Source organism: Bos grunniens, chromosome 21 (genome assembly GCF_055505025.1).
Source record: "Bos grunniens cultivar Pamir isolate PY7600 chromosome 21, Bosgru_T2T1.0, whole genome shotgun sequence".
In the NCBI taxonomy this organism is placed as follows: domain Eukaryota; kingdom Metazoa; phylum Chordata; class Mammalia; order Artiodactyla; family Bovidae; genus Bos; species Bos grunniens.
This window is the reverse complement of record NC_141185.1, coordinates 28,589,794-28,611,247: the sequence shown is the minus strand read 5'-3', so window position 1 is coordinate 28,611,247 and position 21,454 is coordinate 28,589,794. Positions and strand designations below refer to the sequence as shown.

Here is a 21,454-nt window from a genome sequence, read left to right as displayed (position 1 = left end):
TGCATAAATCCATATTATGTCCATTATGAAGATAGGTAAATAGAACGAGTCAATTGAATCACAAAACAAGCGTAGGTGAAACTGAAAGGTCTAATAAATCTTTCAAAAAATTTCCTTACCCCAATCAGTAAAGCAACACTGCCACCTAAATGCTATATAAATCATTCTTCTCTCGCGGTTGTCGAAAGGTATTGATAGGCTATATGAATACATATTTGAACATCAGTCTTTCGTAGAATATACTCAATAAAAATATTCTTATACAAGAAAGCCTGTGATTGTTAATAAATTTTAAACATGCTCCTAATTGTAAAAACTATATATTCTGTGGTGTTTCTTGTAAGTACATATTAGAGTGTATGTAAAATTAAATACTTGATTTTCTTTCCCACATAACGTATTTCTTGAACCTGCATCAGATTAGCATTATTTTTCTATGGGCTTGAAGGATTTAGATGAGGGATAATAGTGTTACCCTGACTGCATTACCCAGGTCATTGATTTGGGCTCAACTGGCACAATATGCCTGTACATTTCTCTCTGTTGTTTTAGAAGATGACATCACTGACAGTGTTGCTATCCATACAAAGTAGTGTGATTGAAGAAAATAATCCGTGCGTAATCAAAGGTCCTTTCTACACAGAATTGAAACTGCCTGTTGGTTGGTTATCTTGCAGGCTGCCTGCACACATTTGTAAAAACAGCAAAATCTCATATTATCTCTGATTGCTGCATTGCAGGGGTTCATACATTTGTTGACATTTGTCTGCAAAGCACAGACAAGTTGCATTGTCTGCACTTTTATGTCTCTATTCTCTTTGACTCCCAGACTCAAGTTTTACAGGGCTTGAAGGAATTTTGACATAGAGGTGCTTAACCATGAGGTTGAATGAGAGAGGACTTCATGTCCATTTGTATATGGATGTAGGAGATAGGGAAGTCTCTTGAAAATAGTCTGTGGTTCCCAGAAATTTTTACACAATGAAGGGACTTCAGCAAATTGGGAAATCCTTCTTGTGAATAGATGGAGTCTGGTGGGTAATGGTTAGCCTCTCAAAAAACACCAGTTACTTTTAAATCTTTATGTTGGGTGCTGATCTTATTCTTTCCTTCTACCTGCAGAGGTCAGTAGAGAGTAGGCACCAAAGAGAAAGTATTTACTTTCTGTATTTTATTTATTTTTTTTGGAACCTCTAACCTCATTCCACAGAGAATTTAAGAAAGTCAGCTATACCTGCAATAAAATAGTGAAATGTGAATAAAAATAAAGCATAGGAAGTAAAGGAAAATGGAATTATGTCAGTTGCAATGTGGGAAATTGAAAACAGACAAGACTGTTTTTGACTGGAGTGCTGAGCTGACAATGTAGCAAAGTTTTCACAGATATGTAACTGTAATTTTTGTTATGAGACAGTTATGTTCATCATGTGTAATTCTGAAGTGGATTGTGTTGTACAATTTTCTTCAAGTTAGAAGTAAAAGGCAAAGCACAACATTAAGTTGGCTCTAGAGGAAGGTTAACTGGAATGTAAAGAGAGCTTTTCCTTGTGAGAATACAAGAAATCACTGGGCAGAAATAGTTCTGAAACACAGTGCTGAAAGGAGACCATCTGGATAGCGTGTTAGTTATGAATGCATTCCAGGCCCTCTGAAATGTATAATAATTTAGAGTTATTTTAAGTGATTTAATTCATTCAAGTTGGCTGCCCCAAATTTTAATGCTCAAAAGTGTTTCACAAACATAAAAAAATTGAGAACCACTTCTGAAAGATCCCTTGTAGCTGATAGTCAGCTTCCTGATTGCAACAAGGAGTAGTCTGTTTCATCATTCTTGGAATGAGCGGAGCTTTTCCTAAGATTTAGCTCTAAAATGAGCCTCTCGCCTGAGGCTTTACATGGAAATGTTAATCAGTAGAAAAGCAACACGAGGAGGGAGATGTTTCATTTCAGGGAAGGCTGGAAGAAACCTAACCCCCTACTTCAAAGCTTAGAAAAGTTTCTTTTTCCTCAGTGCCTAGGGAGGCGATAAGGTTATGAGAAATTGGTTCATACTCACTAAAATGCATGTAAATTGGGATAGAGCCAGAATACGAATGGATTTATTTGTATAATAAGAAATATTACTGTCATGGAGTGGAAATTCTCACATAAGGCATGATCAGCACATTTTCCCCTGTGGTCAAGCAGAGTTTACTAGATTATATTCAGAAGTGTCTTTACCAATTTACTGTAAGAGACAGACACTCTTCCACCAAGGCATCTAAAACTGAGGTGTGAAAGACCCATGTGAATTCTGGCTTCAAGACACTTGACACATGCATTAATACTGTGAGGAAAAAGGAAACACACATATTTAAATAAGAACTTTAAATGAAAACTCCAAGGGCAAATGTTCCAGTCATAACCATATATATTTTTGTCACCATATATTTTTGTCATGGCATTAATTCAGTTGAAGTCTCTCCCAGATGAAAATATGAGGCCTGGTAAGATGATAGTTCCCACCTAAGAGCTGTGTGTGCTGTGTGCTGAATAGCTTTAGTCGTGTCTGACTCTTTGCGATCCTGTAGACCATAGCCCACAAGGCTCCTCTGTCCATAGGATTCTCCAGGCAAGAATACTGGAGTGGGTTGCCATTTCCTTTTCTAGGGGATTTTCCCAACCCAGGGATTGAACGAACCTGTGTCGCTTATGTCTCCTGCTGAGTCCCTTCTTAACATGAATAGTTTGTACAAACAGGTAGGAAATGGAATTGAGCTTGGAACCTGATATTGATTGTTCTTTTGTTCATCTTGCTTTTTAAAATTCTATTTTATTACTGCACCATTTGCTGGTGTGTTGCCTAGGTAACGTATCATAGCAAGTGCTTTTAACTCTAAAGCAATGATGTGTATCTTTGGCAGTCTGTAGAGTTTCCCCAGGGCAGGCTGATAAATTATCTTCATCTTTGGGTTATTTTTCAGTTCATAGTGTTCTGATAACTTAGCAAAGCATTGCATAACCTTTTGAATATTTGTATACTTCTGTCAAATCAGGCCAGCCTGTTGTAAGGGCTTTTTAAAATAATTTTGACACCAGCATCCTTTATAGAAAAACATTGTAAAAGATTTTGAAATGGGCAAAGAGATTTCTAGGTATCTTTTTAACAGAATGCTGGAGCATCAGATTCACCTAGCCCTAGAGGGCCATACAGGATTGGTTTGTTTTTCTTTTTTTTTTTTTTTTTTAGGATTTGTCTGTGACTAGATTATTTTACAACTCTGTAGAAATAGAAGTTAACTCTTTGCATAGTGATAGAAAGCAAATCATTCATGCCTGTAAATTTTGATCATTACTCTGTGGATATGTTTTGCCAGATTTGCATCTGTTTGTAAATTCATTTCAGCATTCTTTTCCTGAATATAAATATACAGCACCTTGAGTAGTTTTTTCTCTCTCTTTCTAATAAACTTTAGAATAGTACCACAGAAAGTTATCCCTCACCTGATTTCTCCTATTATTAATATCCTGAATTACTATGGTATATTTGTTACAACTAAGAAATCAGCACTGGTGTATTAATTAAACTCCATACTTTATTCAGATTTATTCATTTTTTCTTAAATCCTTTTTTTTGTATCCCATCCAGGATACCACAATGTATTCAACCATCATATTTCCTTAGGTCGTGACAGTTTTTCAGACTTTCCTTGTTTTTGATGACCTTTAAAGTTTGAGTAGTACTGATCAGGTACATTGTACGATGCCCCTCTATTGGAATTTAGTGTCTTTTCTCATGATTAGAGCAGGATTATGGGTTTTTGGAGGATGACCATAGAGATGAAGTGCTTCTGATTACATTATATCAAAGATACATGCTGTTAGCAGGTCTTATCAGTGATAATGTTAACCTTAATTACCTGGCTAAGGTAGTGTGTTTGCCATATTTCTCCACTGTAAATTTATACACATACCCACTTCCATGATTTATTCTTTGGAAGCAAATCACTAAACACAGCCCACACTCAAGGGGTAAGGAGTTACAATCTATCTCCTTGGCTAGGAAGTATGTACATAAATTTTTTGGAATTCTTTATTTGAGAAGGGAGAAGGAAATGGCAACCCACTCCAGTATTCTTGCCTGGAGAATCCTCTGGACAGAGGAACCTGGAGGGCTGCTGTCCATAGGGTCACACAGAGTCGGACGCAACTGAAGCAACTTAGCATGCAAGAGCATTTGAGAAGATTTGAGTTCTTTTTTTGAGCTGGTTGTAATATATCACTGGCTTCTTCCTTGTTAAGAATGAATGAAATAAAAGTTTTTGACATATGCTAATTTTATGTTTGTATGAGAATTGTGATTTTATTCTTTTTTTAAAAAAATTTTCCTCTTATATCTTTCTACCGAGAAATGTTGTAGAAATTATTTTTTATGTAGTTCTTTGAAATCGATGGGTAAATGCCATAAACAAATACATTATTTGGGAAATAAGTTAATGATTATTTATAGTCAGAGAAAATATGTCATTTTATCACACTGTTCAATCAGGGACCTATCAGCAATCAAATAACATAGTCTACATAGAATAACCTTAGAAGAGTTTTACTGACAGAGGCATTATTTACAAAGTTGTAGGTGTAGGAGATCCATAGTGGGTAGCATAGTAACTTAGGACTTCAGTTCAGTCGATCAGCGGTGTCTGATTCTTTGCAACCCCATGGACTGCAGCACGCCAGGCTTCCCTGTCCTTCACCAACTCCCGGAGCCTATTCAAACTCATGTCCATCACATCCGTGATGCCATCCAGCCATCTCATCCTCTGTCATCCCCTTCTCCTCCTGCCTTCAGTCTTTCCCAGCATCAGAGTCTTTTCCAAGGAGTCGGTTCTTCGCATCAGGTGGCCAAATTATTGGAACTTCAGCTTCAGCATCAGTCCTTCCAATGAATATTCAGAACTGATCTCCTTTAGGATGGACTGGTTGGATCTCCCTGCAGTCCAAGGGACTCTCAAGAGTCTTCTCCAACAACACAGTTCAAAAATATCATTTCTTTGGCACCCAGCTTTCTTTATGGTCCAACTCTCACATCCATACATGACTACTGGAAAAACCATAGCTTTGACTAGATGGACCTTTGTCTTCAGGACAAACTCAAGACTTAGTAGCAGCTGAGATGTTACCATTCCCTTGGCCTGAAGGGGAAAGGGAGGGAATCTCGAATCCAGGGGTACACAGACCCTTAAGAGAAGGAATGGACCATGTGCTAAGAAGCACAGTTAACTTTAAGTAACCTTTTAGGAAAGGAGCTAGGAAAAGAAACACCTGACAGCATTGTCTACCTTCCTTCTGTTTCCTGCCAGAGCGCCCCCATCATAAAACCTAACCAGAAACTAAGAAGCAGGGGACCTGTTGATGTCCCAACATCCAGGGCAGAAAACAAGGGGGAGAATGCTTGGTGTCGATCGGTAGGCAAGTGAAAGACATCTGGCACCCTGACTGAAGAGGTTGTCAAGGCCACAATGAGGACGCTTTTGTCCCCCTTTGGTAGGAATATAACAGCTGAGAAGACAAGGAGAGACATCGCTGCTGTTAATGTTTCTAGTGGAAATATTTAATTTTTCCAAGAGTTTAGCAAGGTGAAGTTTGACTTAGTGAGTAATCAGTGTAAGATGAGTCAAAGTCTTTTACTCCTCCTCTGGCCTTTTTTTTTCCGGCCTTTGGGAATATGGCAAGACATCAGAGGAGAATGGTTGCTAAGACTCTTGCCTTGGTGAAAATGCCCCCTATAATGCCCAGCTTGCATGGCAGGAAGGTGTCAACAAAAATTTAATCAGTTGATCTAAAAAGAAATGGAAATTTTTATTTGAGCCAGATTTGAGGATTATAACCCAAAGAGCATCTCAGAAAACTCTGAGAACTATTCCACCCTTTAGAAGTCAAGGCACAGTTATATAAATGTTTTGAAACAGAAGGCTGTACATTAAATGACATATTACTGATAGTGTATACAACCCAGATCTAAGCATCTTATGACCCTTTGCAAGAATAAGGAAGAATGTCATCTTTTAAAAAATTTAATTTGTTGATGTATAAGTGTGTTTTTTGGTTGTTTCTTTGTTTTTAAATATTTATTTCTTTGGCTGCACTGGGTCATATTTGCAGCATATGGGATCTAAATCTCTGACCAGAGATGGAATCTAGGCCTGCTGCATTGGGACCATGGAGTCTTAGCCACTGGACCACCAGGAAAGTTCCAAGAATGTTATCTTTTAAGGAGTTGTTTTGATGCTAGGAGAGTGTTGCTTTTAATGGTTAAGAAGGTATGCAGGTGGGGGAGGTTTGTCTGATGTGTAATGCAGATATACAATGGACGGTAGCTGGGGAGAGAGGAGTTCAAAGGACAAAGAAAATTTTTATGTTTAAATTTTCCTTATTTTGCCATAAAATAAGAATTTTATTTCACAAAGGAAGGAAACCACTGCCTTCAAGGGATCTTTAAGACTTGACTAAGAGGCATGCTACAGGGAGCCACTATGGACTTACAGCTCTCTTTTGGACCATGGGGGAAGAAAATTTGGAATCAAATTTGATTTGATACCAAAAAAATAATGAACCATTTTCATTGTCTTTGAGTGCTGTAACTAAGTAAACTTCATACTGACTCCAGCAGGAAGTAAATAAATAATAGAATTTTGATAATGAATTGTTCATATACATCTAAATCTTCAATTGCATTTACTTGACCTCCAAGGTCAGGGGCGGCACACCCGAGGTAAGGGGCAGCGGCTGGGAGGAGCTACCCCACGTCCAAGAAGGGGTGGCTGGGCGGGTACAGGAGGGCCGAGAGGAGCTACTCCATGTTCAAGGTCAGGAGGGGCGGCTGTGAGGAGATACCCCTCGCCCAAGGTGAGGAGCAGCAGCTGCGCTTTGCTGGAGGAGCCGTGAAGAGATACCCCACGTCCAAGGTAAGAGAAACCCATGTAAGATGGTAGGTGTTGCAAGAGGGCATCAGAGGGCAGACACACTGAAACCATAATCACAGAAAACTAACCAATCTGATCACACAGCCTTGTCTAACTCGATGAAACTAAGCCATGCCGTGTGGGGCCACCCAAGACGGATGGGTCATGGTGGAGAGGTCTGACAGAATGTGGTCTATTGGAGAAGGGACTGGCAAACCCCTTCAGTATTCTCGCCTTGAGAACCCCATGAACAGTATGAAAAGGCAAAAAGATAGGACACTGAAAGAGGAACTCCCCAGGTCAGTAGGTGCCCAATATGCTACTGGAGATCAGTGGAGAAATAACTCCAGAAAGAAAGAAGGGATGGAGCCAAAGCAAAAACAATACCCAGTTGTGGATGTGACTGGTGATAGAAGCAAGGTCCGATGTGTAAAGAGCAATATTGCATAGGAACCTGGAATGTTAGGTCCATGAGTCAAGGTCGTTGGAAAAGACCATAATGCTGGGAAGGATTGAAGGCAGGAAGAGAAGGGGACTACAGAAGATGAGATGGCTGGATGACATCACCGACTCGATGGACATGGATTTGGGTAGACTCCAGGAGTTGGTGATGGACAGGGAGGCCTGGCGTGCTGCGATTCATGGGGTCACAAAGAGTCAGACTCGACTGAGCAACTGAACTGAACTGAACTAAACTGAGATTTAAAAAAAAAAAAAGGAATTATCAGTATTATCAGATGGCAATTCCTTGATTGCTTCTTTTGGCAAGTGAAGCAAAAGAAATACTGTAGAGCCTTAGCATGCTTGAGGAAGGACAATATAAAGACCCCACAAATAGAGAACAGTTCCAACTCTGGAATTAATTAATAAGTGCATTCACATATTTAGCCAGTTTTTGGTATAAACGTTTATTTATCATGCCAGACACCTCGCTAGGTGTTGGAAATATATGAGGAATAAGATGCTGTTCTCACTTCACAGGGCTCAGAATTTAGTGAAGACCCAAGGAAAACAATAGGGAGCATTAGAAAAGGATTTCTTTTACACTATTGTGTTCTTACCCTCCCAGTGTTATCAAACCCAAATTCATGAGTCTGATGCACAGTGAAGTCAATCGCAAACTTTATAGTGTGGAGCAGAGAAAGATTTGTTGCAGGGCCAAGCAAGGAGAACAGGCAGCTTGTGCAGAAGAAACCCTCCTGAACTCCAAGATGGTTTTCAAGGAAGAATTTTTAAAGGCAACATTTGGGGGGCGGGGTGTGCCAAAAGGCTGCAGGGTATGTGATTTTCTTCTTATTGGTTGGTGGTGACCTAAAACAGTGGTGATCCAGAAATCTAAACCATCAGTCTTCTCCCTCAGACTGATCTGTAGTCTCAGAATGTAGTCACATCCTCCATCCTGGTCGAGGTCTTAGTTCCTGCAGGACAAGTCAAAAGTATATGTCAAATTGTTATAAATATTCCTGGAGGAGGAACTAGGACTCTGTTATGTAGCCGAGCTATTATTGTTTCTTGACTGATAGCCTTTGTTTCTGCATTCCTCACTTCCCTAGTTAGTAACTTGGAGAAGGCAATGGCACCCCAATCCAGTACTCTTGCCTGGAAAATCCCATGGACCGAGGACCCTGGTGGACCGCAGTCCATGGGGTTGCTAAGAGTCAGACACGACTAAGCGACTTCACTTTCACTTCTCACTTTTATGCACTGCAGAAGGCTATGGCAACCCACTCCAGTGTTCTTGCCTGGAGAATCCCAGGGACGGGGGAGCCTGGTGGGCTGCTGTCTATGGGATCGCACAGAGTCGGACACGACTGAAGAGACTTAGCAGCAGCAGCAGCAATTAATAACTTCTTGAATCTCCTCTTTGGAACCCAGTAAAGACTCTTTTTCTACCAAAAACAAAAAACAAAACAAAACAAAAAAAACCAAGGTGGCGATGTTAGAGGAACCACTGACCACTGACTGAAACTGTCCACCCTGGCCAGACACCATAGTAACCACTCGCATGAGTTATCTTAAACAGGGGTTCCTGGTAAGGGATGCGGAACTAACAGGCTACCACCAACCAGAAGAATTCAAGAAAGGCAAAAAGGAGAGAGCAGACTCCAGTCCACATATCTTGCCAACTTCCCAGAATCCTTCTTGCTGGAATCCATCTTGGCTGAGTGATGTGTGCACCACCAGGAAGGACCCTGAATCAGAGTGATTGGCCAGAGACAACTCAGAAGCTAACCCGACTACCATAAAACCCAAGACTTCGAGCCACGTGGTAGAGCAGTACTCCTGGCTTCCCTTAACCTCCTACTTTCCACCCAGGCGCTCCTTTCCAATAAAGTCTCTTACTTTGTCAGCATGTGTGTCTCCTTGGACAATTCATTTCTGAGTGTTAGACAAGAGCCCACTCTCAGGCCCTGGAAGGAATCCCCATTCCTGTAATAGGGGCACCGAGGGACTGTTGTATCTAGGAGGACCCTGCAGGGTCCTGCTGGGTTTCACCAGTAAGGGAAGGACAGGACTTGGAAGGGGAGCCACCTCCTGGAAAGCCTGAACTAAATGGGGATTACTAGACTTAACTGCAGAGAAGATAAAGTCTGCAGCTTAAACAATTTGGCACAAACTGGATTTTTAGGGCCATACCAGATCTAGAAGAATTTCTTCTTAGTCACCAACACTCTGTTCAGAATAGCTCTCCATCTTCTTTCTCCTTTATTTTGTTGTTGTTGTTTAGTCAATAAGTTATGGCTGACCCTGTGATTCCATGGACTGCAGCATACCAGGCTCCTCTGTCCTTCACTATCTCCTAGAGTTTGCTCAAATTCATGTCCTTTGAATTGGTGATATTAGCTAATCATCTCATCCTCTGCTGCCTCCTCCTTTTGCCTTCAGTCTTTCCCAACATCAGGGTCTTTTCCAGTGAGTTGGCTTTTTGCATCTGGTGGCCAAAGTATTGGAGCTTCAGCATGAGCATCAATCCTTCTAATGAATATTCAGAGTTAATTTCCTTTAGGATCGACTGGTTTGATCTCCTTGCAGACTAAGGGACTCTGAAGAGTCTTCAGAACCACAATTGAAAAGTATCAATTCTTCAGCACTTAGCCTTCTTTGTGGTCCAATGCTCTCATCCATACACAGTCAGTTCAGTCACTCAGTCGTGTCCGACTCTTTGCAACCCCATGGAATGCAGCATGCTGGGCCTGCCTGTCCATCACCAACTCTCAGAATTTACTCAAACTCATGTCCATTGAGTTAGTGATACCATCCAACCATCTCATCCTCTGTTGTCCCCTTCTCCTCCCACCTTCAATCTTTCCCAGCATCAAGGTCTTTTCCAAGGAGTCAGTTCTTTGCATCAGGTGGCCAAAGTACTGGAGTTTCAGCTTCAGTGTCAATCCTTCCAATGAGTATTTAGGACTGATTTCCTTTAGGATGGACTGGTTGGATCTCCTTGCTGTCCAAGGGAGTCTCAGGAGTAGACAGTTCAAAAGCATCAATTCTTCTGCGCTCAGCTTTCTTTATAGTCCAACTCTCACATCCATACATGACTACTGGAAAAACCATAGCTTTGACTAGATGGACCTTTGTTGTCAAAATAATGTCTCTTCTTTTTAATATGCTCTCTAGGTTGGTCATAACTTTTATCCCATGGAGCAATCATCTTTTAATTTCATGGCTGCAGTCACCATCTACAGTGATTTTAGAGCCCAAAAAAGTAAAGTCTGTCACTGTTTCCATTGTTTTCCCATCTGTTTGCCATGAAGTGATGGGACCAGATGCCATGATCTTAGTTTTCTGAATGTTGAGTTTTAAGCCAGCTTTTCATTCTCCTCTTTCACCCTCATCAAGAGGCTCTTTAGTTCCTCTTCACTTTCTACCATTAGAGTGGTATCATCTGCATATCTGAGGTTATTCATACTTCTCCTGGCAATCTTGATTCTAGCTTGTGATTCATCCATCCCAGCATTTTGCATGATATACTCTGAATATAAGTTAAATAAGCAGGGTGACAATACATAGCCTTGATGTACTCCTTTCCCAATTTTGAACCAGTCAGTTGTTGTATGTCCAGTTCTAACTGTTGCTTCTTGACCCGCATACAGGTTTCTCAGGAGACAGGTAAGGTGGTCTGGTATTCCTATCTCTTTAAGAATTTTCCAGTTTGTTGTGATCCACATAGTCAAAGTCTTTCCCCTATGCATGTTATGTTATGTTATGTTACCTTTAGGGTCTCCAATATCTGCTCCTGGCTTGACCTACAACTTCAAAGATAGATTCTCTTCCTGTGGGCCACAGTCAAAAGTCTAATATTCTAAGTACTGTATTTAGCTGCACTCTGCTGGGCGTGAAGCTGATTAAAGTAATTCACATTAACTTGTGAGTGAAACATAACCTTCTTAAAAGGTATATTTGCGTTTTAATAGGAGTCCCTTAACACAAAGAGGGGGAATAATACCTTAATTTTCTAAATTTAAGACAGTTACTACTCTTAGAGCCTGGATTCTCACTTCCCAGTCACTCCTCAGCAGAATGCAGTTTTGCTTCTCTTGCTGAGGCTAATCACTGTGAAAAGCTTTTAGGGTGAAGTCAATGGACAGGGTCACCTTTTGAATAACTTTTATATTTGGGGAAATTCCCACATTATCCTTTTTCCATGTAGATATCAGTTCCCTAGCCTCCTTTGCAGCTAGGATGCAGGCATGCTGATTAGATGCTACATGCAAGATTAAGCTTGCAAGTGAGCAGTGTGAATAAACAGTGCTTGGGGCTTCTGCATGGGGCTTCCATTTTCCTGATGTCATTGTTGGCAGGGCTTTCAGACACAGGAGGTTCAAGATCAGGTGCAGAAGTGGCATTGGTGGCAGTAGCAGTTGCACTGAAACCTAGTTGCTGGCATTTTGGGCCCAGAGGTAGCAATAGCAGTAATTGGTACTGTTGCAGAAGGGGGACCTCTTCCAGGACCTGAGAGTGGGCTCTGGTCTAAATCTCAGAAATGAATTTTTCGAGGAGACACATGTGCTGACAAAGCAAGAGACTTTATTGGGAGAGGACACCCTGGTGGAAAGCAGGAGGTAACGGAACCCGGAAGAACTGCTCTGCCACGTGGCTCGCCTTCTGGGGTTTTATGATAATCCAGTTAGTTTCTGAGTTGTCTCTGGCCAATCACTCTGACTCAAGGTCCTTCCTGGTGACACATGCATCATACAGTCAAGATGGATTCCAGTGAGAAGGATTCTGGAAGGTTGGTAGGACATGTACACTGGAGTCTCCTCTCTCTTTTTGACGTTTCCCGAATTCTTCTAGTGGGTGAAAGCCTGTTAGTTCTGCATTCCTTACTGAAAGGTTGTTGTTGAGCTGTGAAAGACACTGGGATTCTTGGCCTCTGGAGGAGAGGAGTTCAATATGGGGCCAGTGATGGGGCTTGATTGCTCAGAGGTTTTGTATAATAAAGTTTTATTAGAGTATAAAAGAGAGAAAGCTTCTGACGTAGACATCAGAAGGGGGAAAAAAGAGTGCCTCCTTTACTAGTTTCAGAAAGCTGTTTTGTATCTGTTAGAAAGCTATTAATTGGATAAGAGAGACACCTCAAGGCTGACGGAGTTTTACCAGGCCCCTCTCCCACAATATGCATTTTTGAGATAGGATGGCGTGAGGTGTGTCACCCCCCAGCCACGGAAGCAACCTAGATGTCCATCAGCAGTTGAATGGATAAGAAAGCTGTGGTACATATACACAATGGAGTATTACTCAGCCATTCAAAAGAATACATTTGAATCAGTTCTAATGAGGTGGATGAAACTGGAGCCTATTATGCAGAGTGAAGTAAGCCAGAAAGAAAAACACCAATACAGTATACTAATGCATATATATGGAATTTAGAAAGATGGTAACGATAACCCTGTATGCAAGACAGCAAAAGAGACATAGATGTACATAACAGTCTTTTGGACTCTGTGGGAGAGGGAGAGGGTGGGATGATTTGGGAGAATGGCATTGAAACATGTATAGTGTCATGTATGAAATGAATCACCTGTCCAGGTTCGATGCATGATACTGGATGCTTGGGGCTGGTGCACTGGGATGATCCAGAGGGATCGTACGGGGAGGGGGGGGGGGGTTCAGGATGGGGAACACGTGTATACCTGTGGTGGATTCATGTTGATGTATGGCAAAACCAATACAATACTGTAAAGTAATTAGCCTCCAATTAAAATAAATAAATTTATATTTTTTTAAAAAAACAATTGATATGAATACTGGTTTGTTGAGCTATTGTCAGCCCAAGGTTTGAGAAAAGAAAAAAGTTAGTTTTAGGTGGAACCATTTTGAAGAAAGGCAGATTCCAAATCAAATAAATAGTTTAATTAACATAGCTTAAGAAAAACATTTCCATAAGAAAAATGCATTGGATAGCTCAAGGTTTGAGAAAAGTTTGAGCATTCTTTGGCACAGCCTTTCTTTGGGATTAGAATGAAAATTGACCTTTTCCAGTCCTGTGGCCACTGCTGAGTTTTCCAGCACAATTGCACTCATCTCACATTCTAGTAAAGTAATGCTTAAAGTTCTCCAAGCCAGGCTTCAGCAATATGTGAACCGTGAACTTCCTGATGTTCAAGCTGGTTTTAGAAAAGGCAGAGGAACCAGAGATCAAATTGCCAACATCCTCTGGATCATCGAAAAAGCAAGAGAGTTCCAGAAAAACATCTATTTCTGCTTTATTGACTATGCCAAAGCCTTTGTGTGGATCACAATAAACCGTGGAAAATTCTGAAAGAGATGGGAATACCAGACCACCTGACCTGCCTCTTGAGAAACCAATATGCAGGTCAGGAAGCAATAGTTAGAACTGGGCATGGAACAACAGACTGGTTCCAAATAGGAAAAGGAGTATGTCAAGGCTGTATATTGTCACCCTGCTTGTTTAACTTATATGCAGGGTACATCATGAGAAACGTTGGGCTGGATGAAGCACAAGCTGGAATCAAGATTGCTGGGAGAAATATCTATAACCTCAGATATGCAGATAACACCACCCTTATGGCAGAAAGTGAAGAAGAACTAAAGAGCCTCTTGGTGAAAGTAAAAGAGGAGAGTGAAAACGTTGGCTTAAAGCTCAACATTCAGAAACTAAGATCATGGCATCCAGTCCCATCACTTTATGGGAAATAGATGGGGAAACAGTGGAAACAATGTCAGACTTTATTTTTTGGGGCTCCAAAATCACTGCAGATGATGACTGCAGCCATGAAATTAAAAGATGCTTCTTGGAAGGAAAGTTATGACCAACCCAGACAGCATATTAAAAAGCAGAGACGTTACTTTGCCAACAAAGGTCCATCTAGTCAAAGCTATGGTTTTTCCAGTAGTCATGTATGGATGTGAGAGTTGGACTATAAAGAAAGCTGAGCACAGAAGAATTGATGCTTTTGAACTGTGGTGTTGGAGAAGACTCTTGAGAGTCCCTTGGACTGCAGGGAGATCCAACCAGTCCATCCTACAGGGGATCAGTCCTGAGTGTTCATTGGAAGGACTGATATTGAAGGTGAAACTCCAATACTTTGGGCACCTGATACGAAGAACTGACTCTTTGGAAAAGACCCTGATGCTGGGAAAGATTGAAGGCGGGAGGAGAGGGGGACGACAGAAGATAAGATGGTCGGATGGCATCACCGACTCAATGGACATGAGTTTGGGTAAACTCTGGGAGTTGGTGATGGACAGGGAGGCCTGGCATGCTGCAGTCCATGGTTTTGCAAAGAGTCAGACAGGACTGAGCGACTGAACTGAACTGAACTGAGGGTATGGAGAAACCAAAGCTTTTGTAAATTGCTGGTGAGAATGCAGCATGGTGCAGCTGTTGTAGAAAAGGTGGCAATTCCTTAAAACTTAAAGAATTGCCACATAACCCAGCAATTCAAAATAATTTAAAATAGTTAAAAACAAAGACTCAGACACTTGTACACTAGTGTTTGTGGTAGCATTATTCACAATAGCCAAAAGGTGGAAACAACTCAACAGAAGAATGGATAAACATAATGTGGTATATTCATATGAAGTGAAGGGAAGTGAAAGTCTCTCAGTCGTGTTGGACTCTTTGCGACCCCTTGGCAATATAGTCCATGGAATTCTCCAGGCCAGAATACTGGAGTGAGTAGCCTTTCCCTTCTCTAGGGGATCTTCCCAACCCAGGGATCAAACCAGTCTCCTGCATTGCAAGTGGATACTATACCAGCTGAGCCACAAGGGAAGCCCAAGAATACTGGAGTGGTTAGCCTATCCCTTCTCCAGTAGATCTTCCCGACCTGGGAATCGAACCAGGGTCTCCTTCAATGCAGGTGGATCGTTTACCAACTGAGTTATCAGGGAACCCTATAATAGAATATTATTTAGCCATGAAAAGAATGAAGTTCTGATACATGTCACAACATGGATAAACCTTGAAAACATGTTAAGTTAAATAAGCCAGATGCAAAAGGAGAAATACTGTATGATTTCACTTACATAGAACATCTAGATAGCAAATTCACAGAACTAGAAAGCAGATTAGATGGTATGAGGGGTTGGGGGAAGGGGGAGTCAAGAGTTACTGCTTAATGGGTACAGTTTCTCTTTCTGGTGATTAAAAATTTTGGAAATAGATAGTGTTGATGATTGCAAAGTACTGTGAATTTAATGCCGCCAAAATGTACAATGAAAAAAAAAGGGTGTTATATGTTGCATGTATTTTACTACAAAGTAAAAAGAAAAAATCACATTTTCAACATTACCCACCACATTTTATAGCCCTTATAATATTCATAAATCTAACTATAGTACAGTCCAGCTGTCTCTCTAGTATAGACACTATATTATATACAAAAGCTGAGTATCTTTACTGATGATGTCTTTGACTAAGAGTCCCCTGTTTGCTCTGGGATCCAGAATTTACATGTCGGCTTCTGAATTTAGGTTTTCTGTCCTTTCTGCCGAGGAATCCTCACTGAATGTTGACTCAAAAAGAACAAGGACAGACTTCTTGAAAACTTTTCTGAAGTTTTCCCCAATAAAGAGGTAGAGTGTGGGAGAAAACACAGTATTGAAGGTAGTAGTTATCACTGTGAGTAAGACAGTCAGCTGGAAAAACAGAGATCTGTTTTCAGTGAGAAGTAAGCCTTGGTATACATGATAGGGCATCCAACACACAAAGAAGGAGACAATGGCTGTCATCATGACTTTGAAGGGCTTGCCGGATTTCAACAGTCCCCTTGCTTTCATCTTTCTGGCTACTCTTTCATAACAAAAGGTGATGATGAGGAAAGGCAGAAGGAAGCCTAGCAAGAAGCGGCTGCTGAAACAGGCTACATGAATCCATTTCCTTAATGTTTGCATCTTTTTGCTCTCCCAGTCAGTAGACACACCATAGTTGTTTTGGCAGGTCACTGTTCCTTTATGGTCATCATGTGTCTCCCTGAAAACCACATAGGGCATGCTGAGGGCAGCAGCAAAGATCCAGACTCCCAAGATGATGCTGGAAGCCCAGCGTGGGGTTCGATGCAGTTGTGACCACACCGGGTGAAAAGTGAGAAGGTAACGATCAACACTGATGGCCGAGAGGAAGAACACAGAGGCGAACATTGCTGCATACAAAATGCTGTTGAAGATCTTGCACGTGGCCCTTCCAAAGCTCCAGTGATTGTCTTGAAGGTGGGAGATGGCCAAAAATGGCAAAAATAATATTGAAATAAAATAGGAGAGAATGAGATGAAAATATAAGAGAGTATTGACAGTCTCTTTCATTTTGAATTTTAGCACCCATAGATAGAGACCATTGGTGATAGTGCCAATTAAAAATGACATAAACAAAAGAACTACAACAATCACTTTTGAGGCAGAATTTGGAATGTGAATTCTGTTTCTTATTAAAGTAGAGTCATTGAGCAGGAAGTCAGTAGAGTTGGTCAGGTCCATAATTGGAATGAGAAACTGGAAATGACAACAAAAAAGAAGCAAAGGAAATGATTAAACATGGAAATTAAAATAGTAATTTTTCCATATTAATATTCAAAATGGCAATGTTTTTAAAATGGCAAACAATATTTCTGCAAGAATACAAATCAGATATTTTTCTTTATTTTTGTATGAGGAATTAGGATCAGATGTGAGAGTTGGACTGTGAAGAAGGCTGAGCGCCAAAGAATTGATGCTTTTGAACTGTGGTGTTGGAGAAGACTTGAGAGTCCCTTGGACTGCAAGGAGATCCAACCAGTCCATTCTGAAGGAGATCAGCCCTGGGATTTCTTTGGAAGGACTGATGCTAAAGCTGAAACTCTAGTACTTTGGCCACCTCATGCGAGGAGTTCACTCATTGGAAAAGACTCTGATGCTGGGAGGGATTGGGGGCACGAGGAGAAGGGGACGACAGAGGATGAGATGGCTGGATGGCATTACTGACTCGATGGACGTGAGTCTCAGTGAACTTCGGGAGTTGGTGATGGACAGGGAGGCCTGGCGTGCTGCGATTCATGGCGTCGCAAAGAGTCGGACACGACTGAGCGACTGATCTGATCTGAATTTGAGCGCCAAATATAGAAACACTGTAGATGCAATGAATTAATGTGAAGTAGAAATAACACTTGGAATATTTTTACTCTGTTAAGTGATTTAGGTAGCTAAAAGTATTCTAATTAGGTATTAGCCAGAAGTCTGACCCTTCTTGATGGGCACAGGTTCTTGAATATGGCAATGTAGAAGTTTTACTTGACTAGGACTTGGTTAGGGTAATATTACTAATGAAACTGAATAACAAACATAACAATGGCTGTAAATTGGTAATCATGTTGGAGCTATAGTTAGACTTCTCCCATGAGCTAATTATATGTAACAAATGTTATTAGCTATTAATAGTATTTAACACTCAGTTCATATGGGAGTTCTGTGGTATACTGTGAGATCATGAAGTGCCTTCCCAAATCAATGAAAGAGGAGGGTGTATTGTAGAACCTCATAGCTGCTCTTTCTTACTTGGAGAGGAGAGAGAAGTCAAGGAACTTATATTTATCCAATAACTTGTTGTATGCAAGTAGTTTTATATAAAAATAATTTCTTTTTTCCATATAAAGGCAAATATTTAAACAGAGGAGAAAATGAAGGAGGGGTTTAATTTCTTATTCATCAACATCTCCCACCATACATCCACTGTGGCAGATGGGGAACACCATCAGTGTTTGGTTATTTCTTTGAAAATTGGTAATTTGTGTAAAGTGTTTTTTTAATTAAAAAATTTTATTGCAGTATAGTTGATTTACAATGTTGTGTTAGTTTCAAGAGTAGAGCAAAGTGAATCAGTTATACATATACACATATCTACTCTTTTTTAATATATTCTTTTCCCACATAGGCCATCACAGAGTATTGAGGAGAGTTACCTGTGCTCTACAGCTTGTTCTTATTATTATCTATTTTTTATATAGTAGTGTGTGTATGTCAGTCCCAGTCTTCCAATTTATGCCTCTTCCCTTTTATCTCCTGATAACCATATATTTGTTTTCTACATGTGTGACTCTACTTTTGTTTTATAAATAAATTCATTTGTACCCCCATTTTTTTTAGACTCCACATTTAAGAAATATCATGTGATATTTGTCTTTCTATGTCTGACTTTCTTCACTCAGTATGACAATCTCTAGGTCTATGCACATGTGTAGTATTGTAATAGTGTTCCATGAAACAAAGTCTTTGATGATTCACAATATCCTATTTCTTGAATAAATGCCCCTGTAATATTGAAAATATAGACCTGAGAATATTTTGGAAAATAGCTATTATAATAGAATCATATCAGCTAATTGGTTTTTGATAAACTGGGTAAAGCAGTGGAAATTACTAATTTTTTTTTTCACTAAACAAAAACATTCTAAGAATACAGAAAGAGAAGAAATACCATAATTACTGTTAAAATCACGACTGCCTTAAGTTAATTCTGCCTGCGAAGGTAGTTGCAAGATTTTCCCTGCCAAGTAGCAAAATGATCCTGTTCAGGAAGATACCTTGGTAGTCTGCTTTGGGAATAAAAAGTGAAGTCTTGGGACATGGCATGGATGAGCAATGGTGAGTGAAAGAGTTGCAGCCCGAGGAAGAGGCTGGTTAAAGGTCCTGGGACCATGTGAAGAGGGAGGAGGAATAAGGATGTTCTCCAGAGAGGGGCCACATGAAAACACAGCAGGTGAGGGGAGGCTTCCAGAGGAGGAAGGGCCAATGAGATATTCTGAGAGGCAGAGACGACACAAGGGATTTAAAATGGGGACTGTCGTAATATTTAATTTTAATCCACTTGCTATGCTTTGGCATGGTGTAATGTCTCCCTTATCCTCATTAATCACAGCTTTCTTGTGTTGGTGGTTGCTCTGGGGAGTGGAAAGAAAAGAGCTTGTGTTTCCTGTTTGGGAAGGAGTAGGACAAAGAGAAGAGACCGGTGGTGGGAGAGGAGTTGTTAATGAGATGATGAGTGTGATGGAGACTAGATAGACAGTGGGGCATGAGTAGACAAGGAGAAACAAAATCCTATGGAGGGTTTCTGATAGTGTGTGTGTAGACCTATGTGTATCTATTTGTGTGTGCTGTGTGTGTGTGTACCTGTGTGTCTGTGTGCCTGTGGTCTGTCTTTATATCTGTGGTGCCTTTGTGTGTATGTATGTTCATATATGCTGTGTGTGTCTCTAATGGTATGTGTTTGAATTCATGGGATGTGTGTGGAGCTCTGTGTGTGTGTGTGTGTGTGTATCTGTAATCTGAGCACGGGTGGCATATTTTTGTGGTCTCTGTGGTATCAGCAGTCCGTGTGTGTGTTTATTTGTGTAGTGTGTATGTGTTTAATGTTTGTCTGGTTGTGTGTGTGATAGCTCTGTATGTGCATATGAGAAGCTGAATTATAGAGAAGGTTTTATTAAAAGTTGTGTGGCTGGGCTCCATCTAGAAGGGTGCCTGAAAGTAATGTAGGACTTGAGGAAAATCAACCTTGGTAGTGATTCTGAGGGCTTCCCTGGTGGCTCAGAGATTAAAGCATATAAAGTTTCCTAGGAAGCCTGATTTATTGCACATGACCAGGAGATTTCTTCATCCTTAAACATCTTTTGAAATGGTTTTAAAGTAGTTACTTATAAATTGGGCCTTCCCAGGTGGTGCTAGTGGTAAAGAACTCACCTGTGAATGCAGCATATGCAAAAGATGCAGGTTCGATCCCTGGGTCAGGAAAATCCTGTGGAAGAAGAAATGGCAACTCACTCTACCATTTTCCAAGGACAGAGGATCCTGGTGGGCTACCGTCCATGGGACTGCAAAGAGCAGGATGTGACTGAGCACAGCACGGCATGGCATTTATAAACTAATGGGGCAGAACTGGGGCTCTGGCATCCCACAGAACTGGGCTTCAATCCTGTCTCTACCACTTACCAGTTCTGTGGTTTTGGACTCTTAATTCTGAGCCTGTTTCATCTTCTAAACCCCAGTGACTTCTTATGAGGACTAAGTGAGATAATATATTTGAATCACTTACCTCCCTTTGTTTGTTGAACTTTTTTTTGGCCTCACTGCATGGCATGTGGAGTCTTTTTTCCCTCACCAGGGATCAAACCCACGCCCTCTGCAGTGGAAGCATGAATTCTTAACCACTGGACCTCCAGGGAAGTCCCCTCAACTTGTTATATTAAGAGTAGCAAGAGCCTCATTTTGTCCTTTTAATGTCATATTTCTCTCTTTCCCAAAGCCCAACTACTAAATTCTAAAGTACCACTAGGGCTTTCTGAAAAAATCTAAATGTTCATCTACTGGGGCAAGGGCTGTCAGAGTTATTATGAAGCCTTGCTATAATGATACCTTTGGCATAAGTGACTTTTAGGCAGACCCCACCTTAGCTTGGGATTATAAAGCTACTGTGGAGGAGGGGACTACAAAAATCTGTGGAAGCTTGATCTGGAGTGAGCCTAGAGGGTCTATTCAGATGATAGCTCTAGGATAAACCTTCTGTCTCAGGGAACCTTACCTTGAAGCTGTATCTTCACACCAGATGGTCTTGGGAGGGTCAAAGGGACTCTATATCAGCAGTTTCCTCTCCAGCTGCTACTGCTGCTAAGTCGCTTGAAGTTAGTGACACTTTGCCTGCCTTTCACCTGCTTTTCTTCTTGCCTATACTACTTCCCAGCCATGAAACTACTATTTAAATATTCAGCAAGACTTCCTCTTGCTGGTTTCCCTTCCTTTTTCTGTGGAATGTATACTCTAAAGGTGTAGGCAGACAGTTGAGTATTTCTTCAAATAATTTCTCCATTTTAAGGAAAGATTTAAAAAATTCCATAAACAATGTTATGCTATTCAGGTTACTCTATTTCAGTTCAGTTCAGTTCAGTCGCTCAGTCATGTCCGACTCCTTGCGACCCCGTGGACTGCAGCACATCGGGCCTCCCTATCCATGACCAACTCCTGGAGTTTACCCAAACTCATGTCCATTGAGTCAGTGACACCATTCAACCATCTCATCCTGTCGT

General features: G+C 40.8%; 1 protein-coding gene across 2 annotated transcripts; it reads right to left on the bottom strand.

Moving 5' to 3' along the window:
* Positions 1-15,646: 15,646 nt before the first annotated feature.
* GPR33 (G protein-coupled receptor 33) lies at positions 15,647-21,101 on the bottom strand. 2 transcript variants are annotated; one of them, XM_086363714.1, is made up of 3 exons: positions 20,953-21,101; positions 20,115-20,169; positions 15,647-16,898 (listed from the first exon to the last, which is right to left on the bottom strand). In XM_086363714.1, exons 2-3 carry the CDS (start codon positions 20,127-20,129, stop codon positions 15,861-15,863), a joined length of 1,053 nt encoding a protein of 350 aa, XP_086219840.1. In that variant the 5' UTR covers positions 20,130-20,169; positions 20,953-21,101; the 3' UTR covers positions 15,647-15,860. The 2 variants fall into 2 exon arrangements, with proteins under 2 accessions (XP_086219840.1, XP_086219839.1); XM_086363713.1 differs by lacking the exon at positions 20,953-21,101 and having other exon boundaries at positions 20,115-20,288.
* Positions 21,102-21,454: the final 353 nt, after the last annotated feature.

Coding starts and splice junctions, on each gene's coding strand:
- GPR33 (XM_086363713.1), bottom strand. CDS start 20,288: ATGCCATGCCGTGCTGTGCTCAGTCACATCCTGCTCTTTGCAGTCCCA. Junction 16,899..20,114: donor TGCATATGCTGCATTCACAG/GTGAGTTCTTTA, acceptor TGTCATTTCCAG/TTTCTCATTCCAATTATGGA.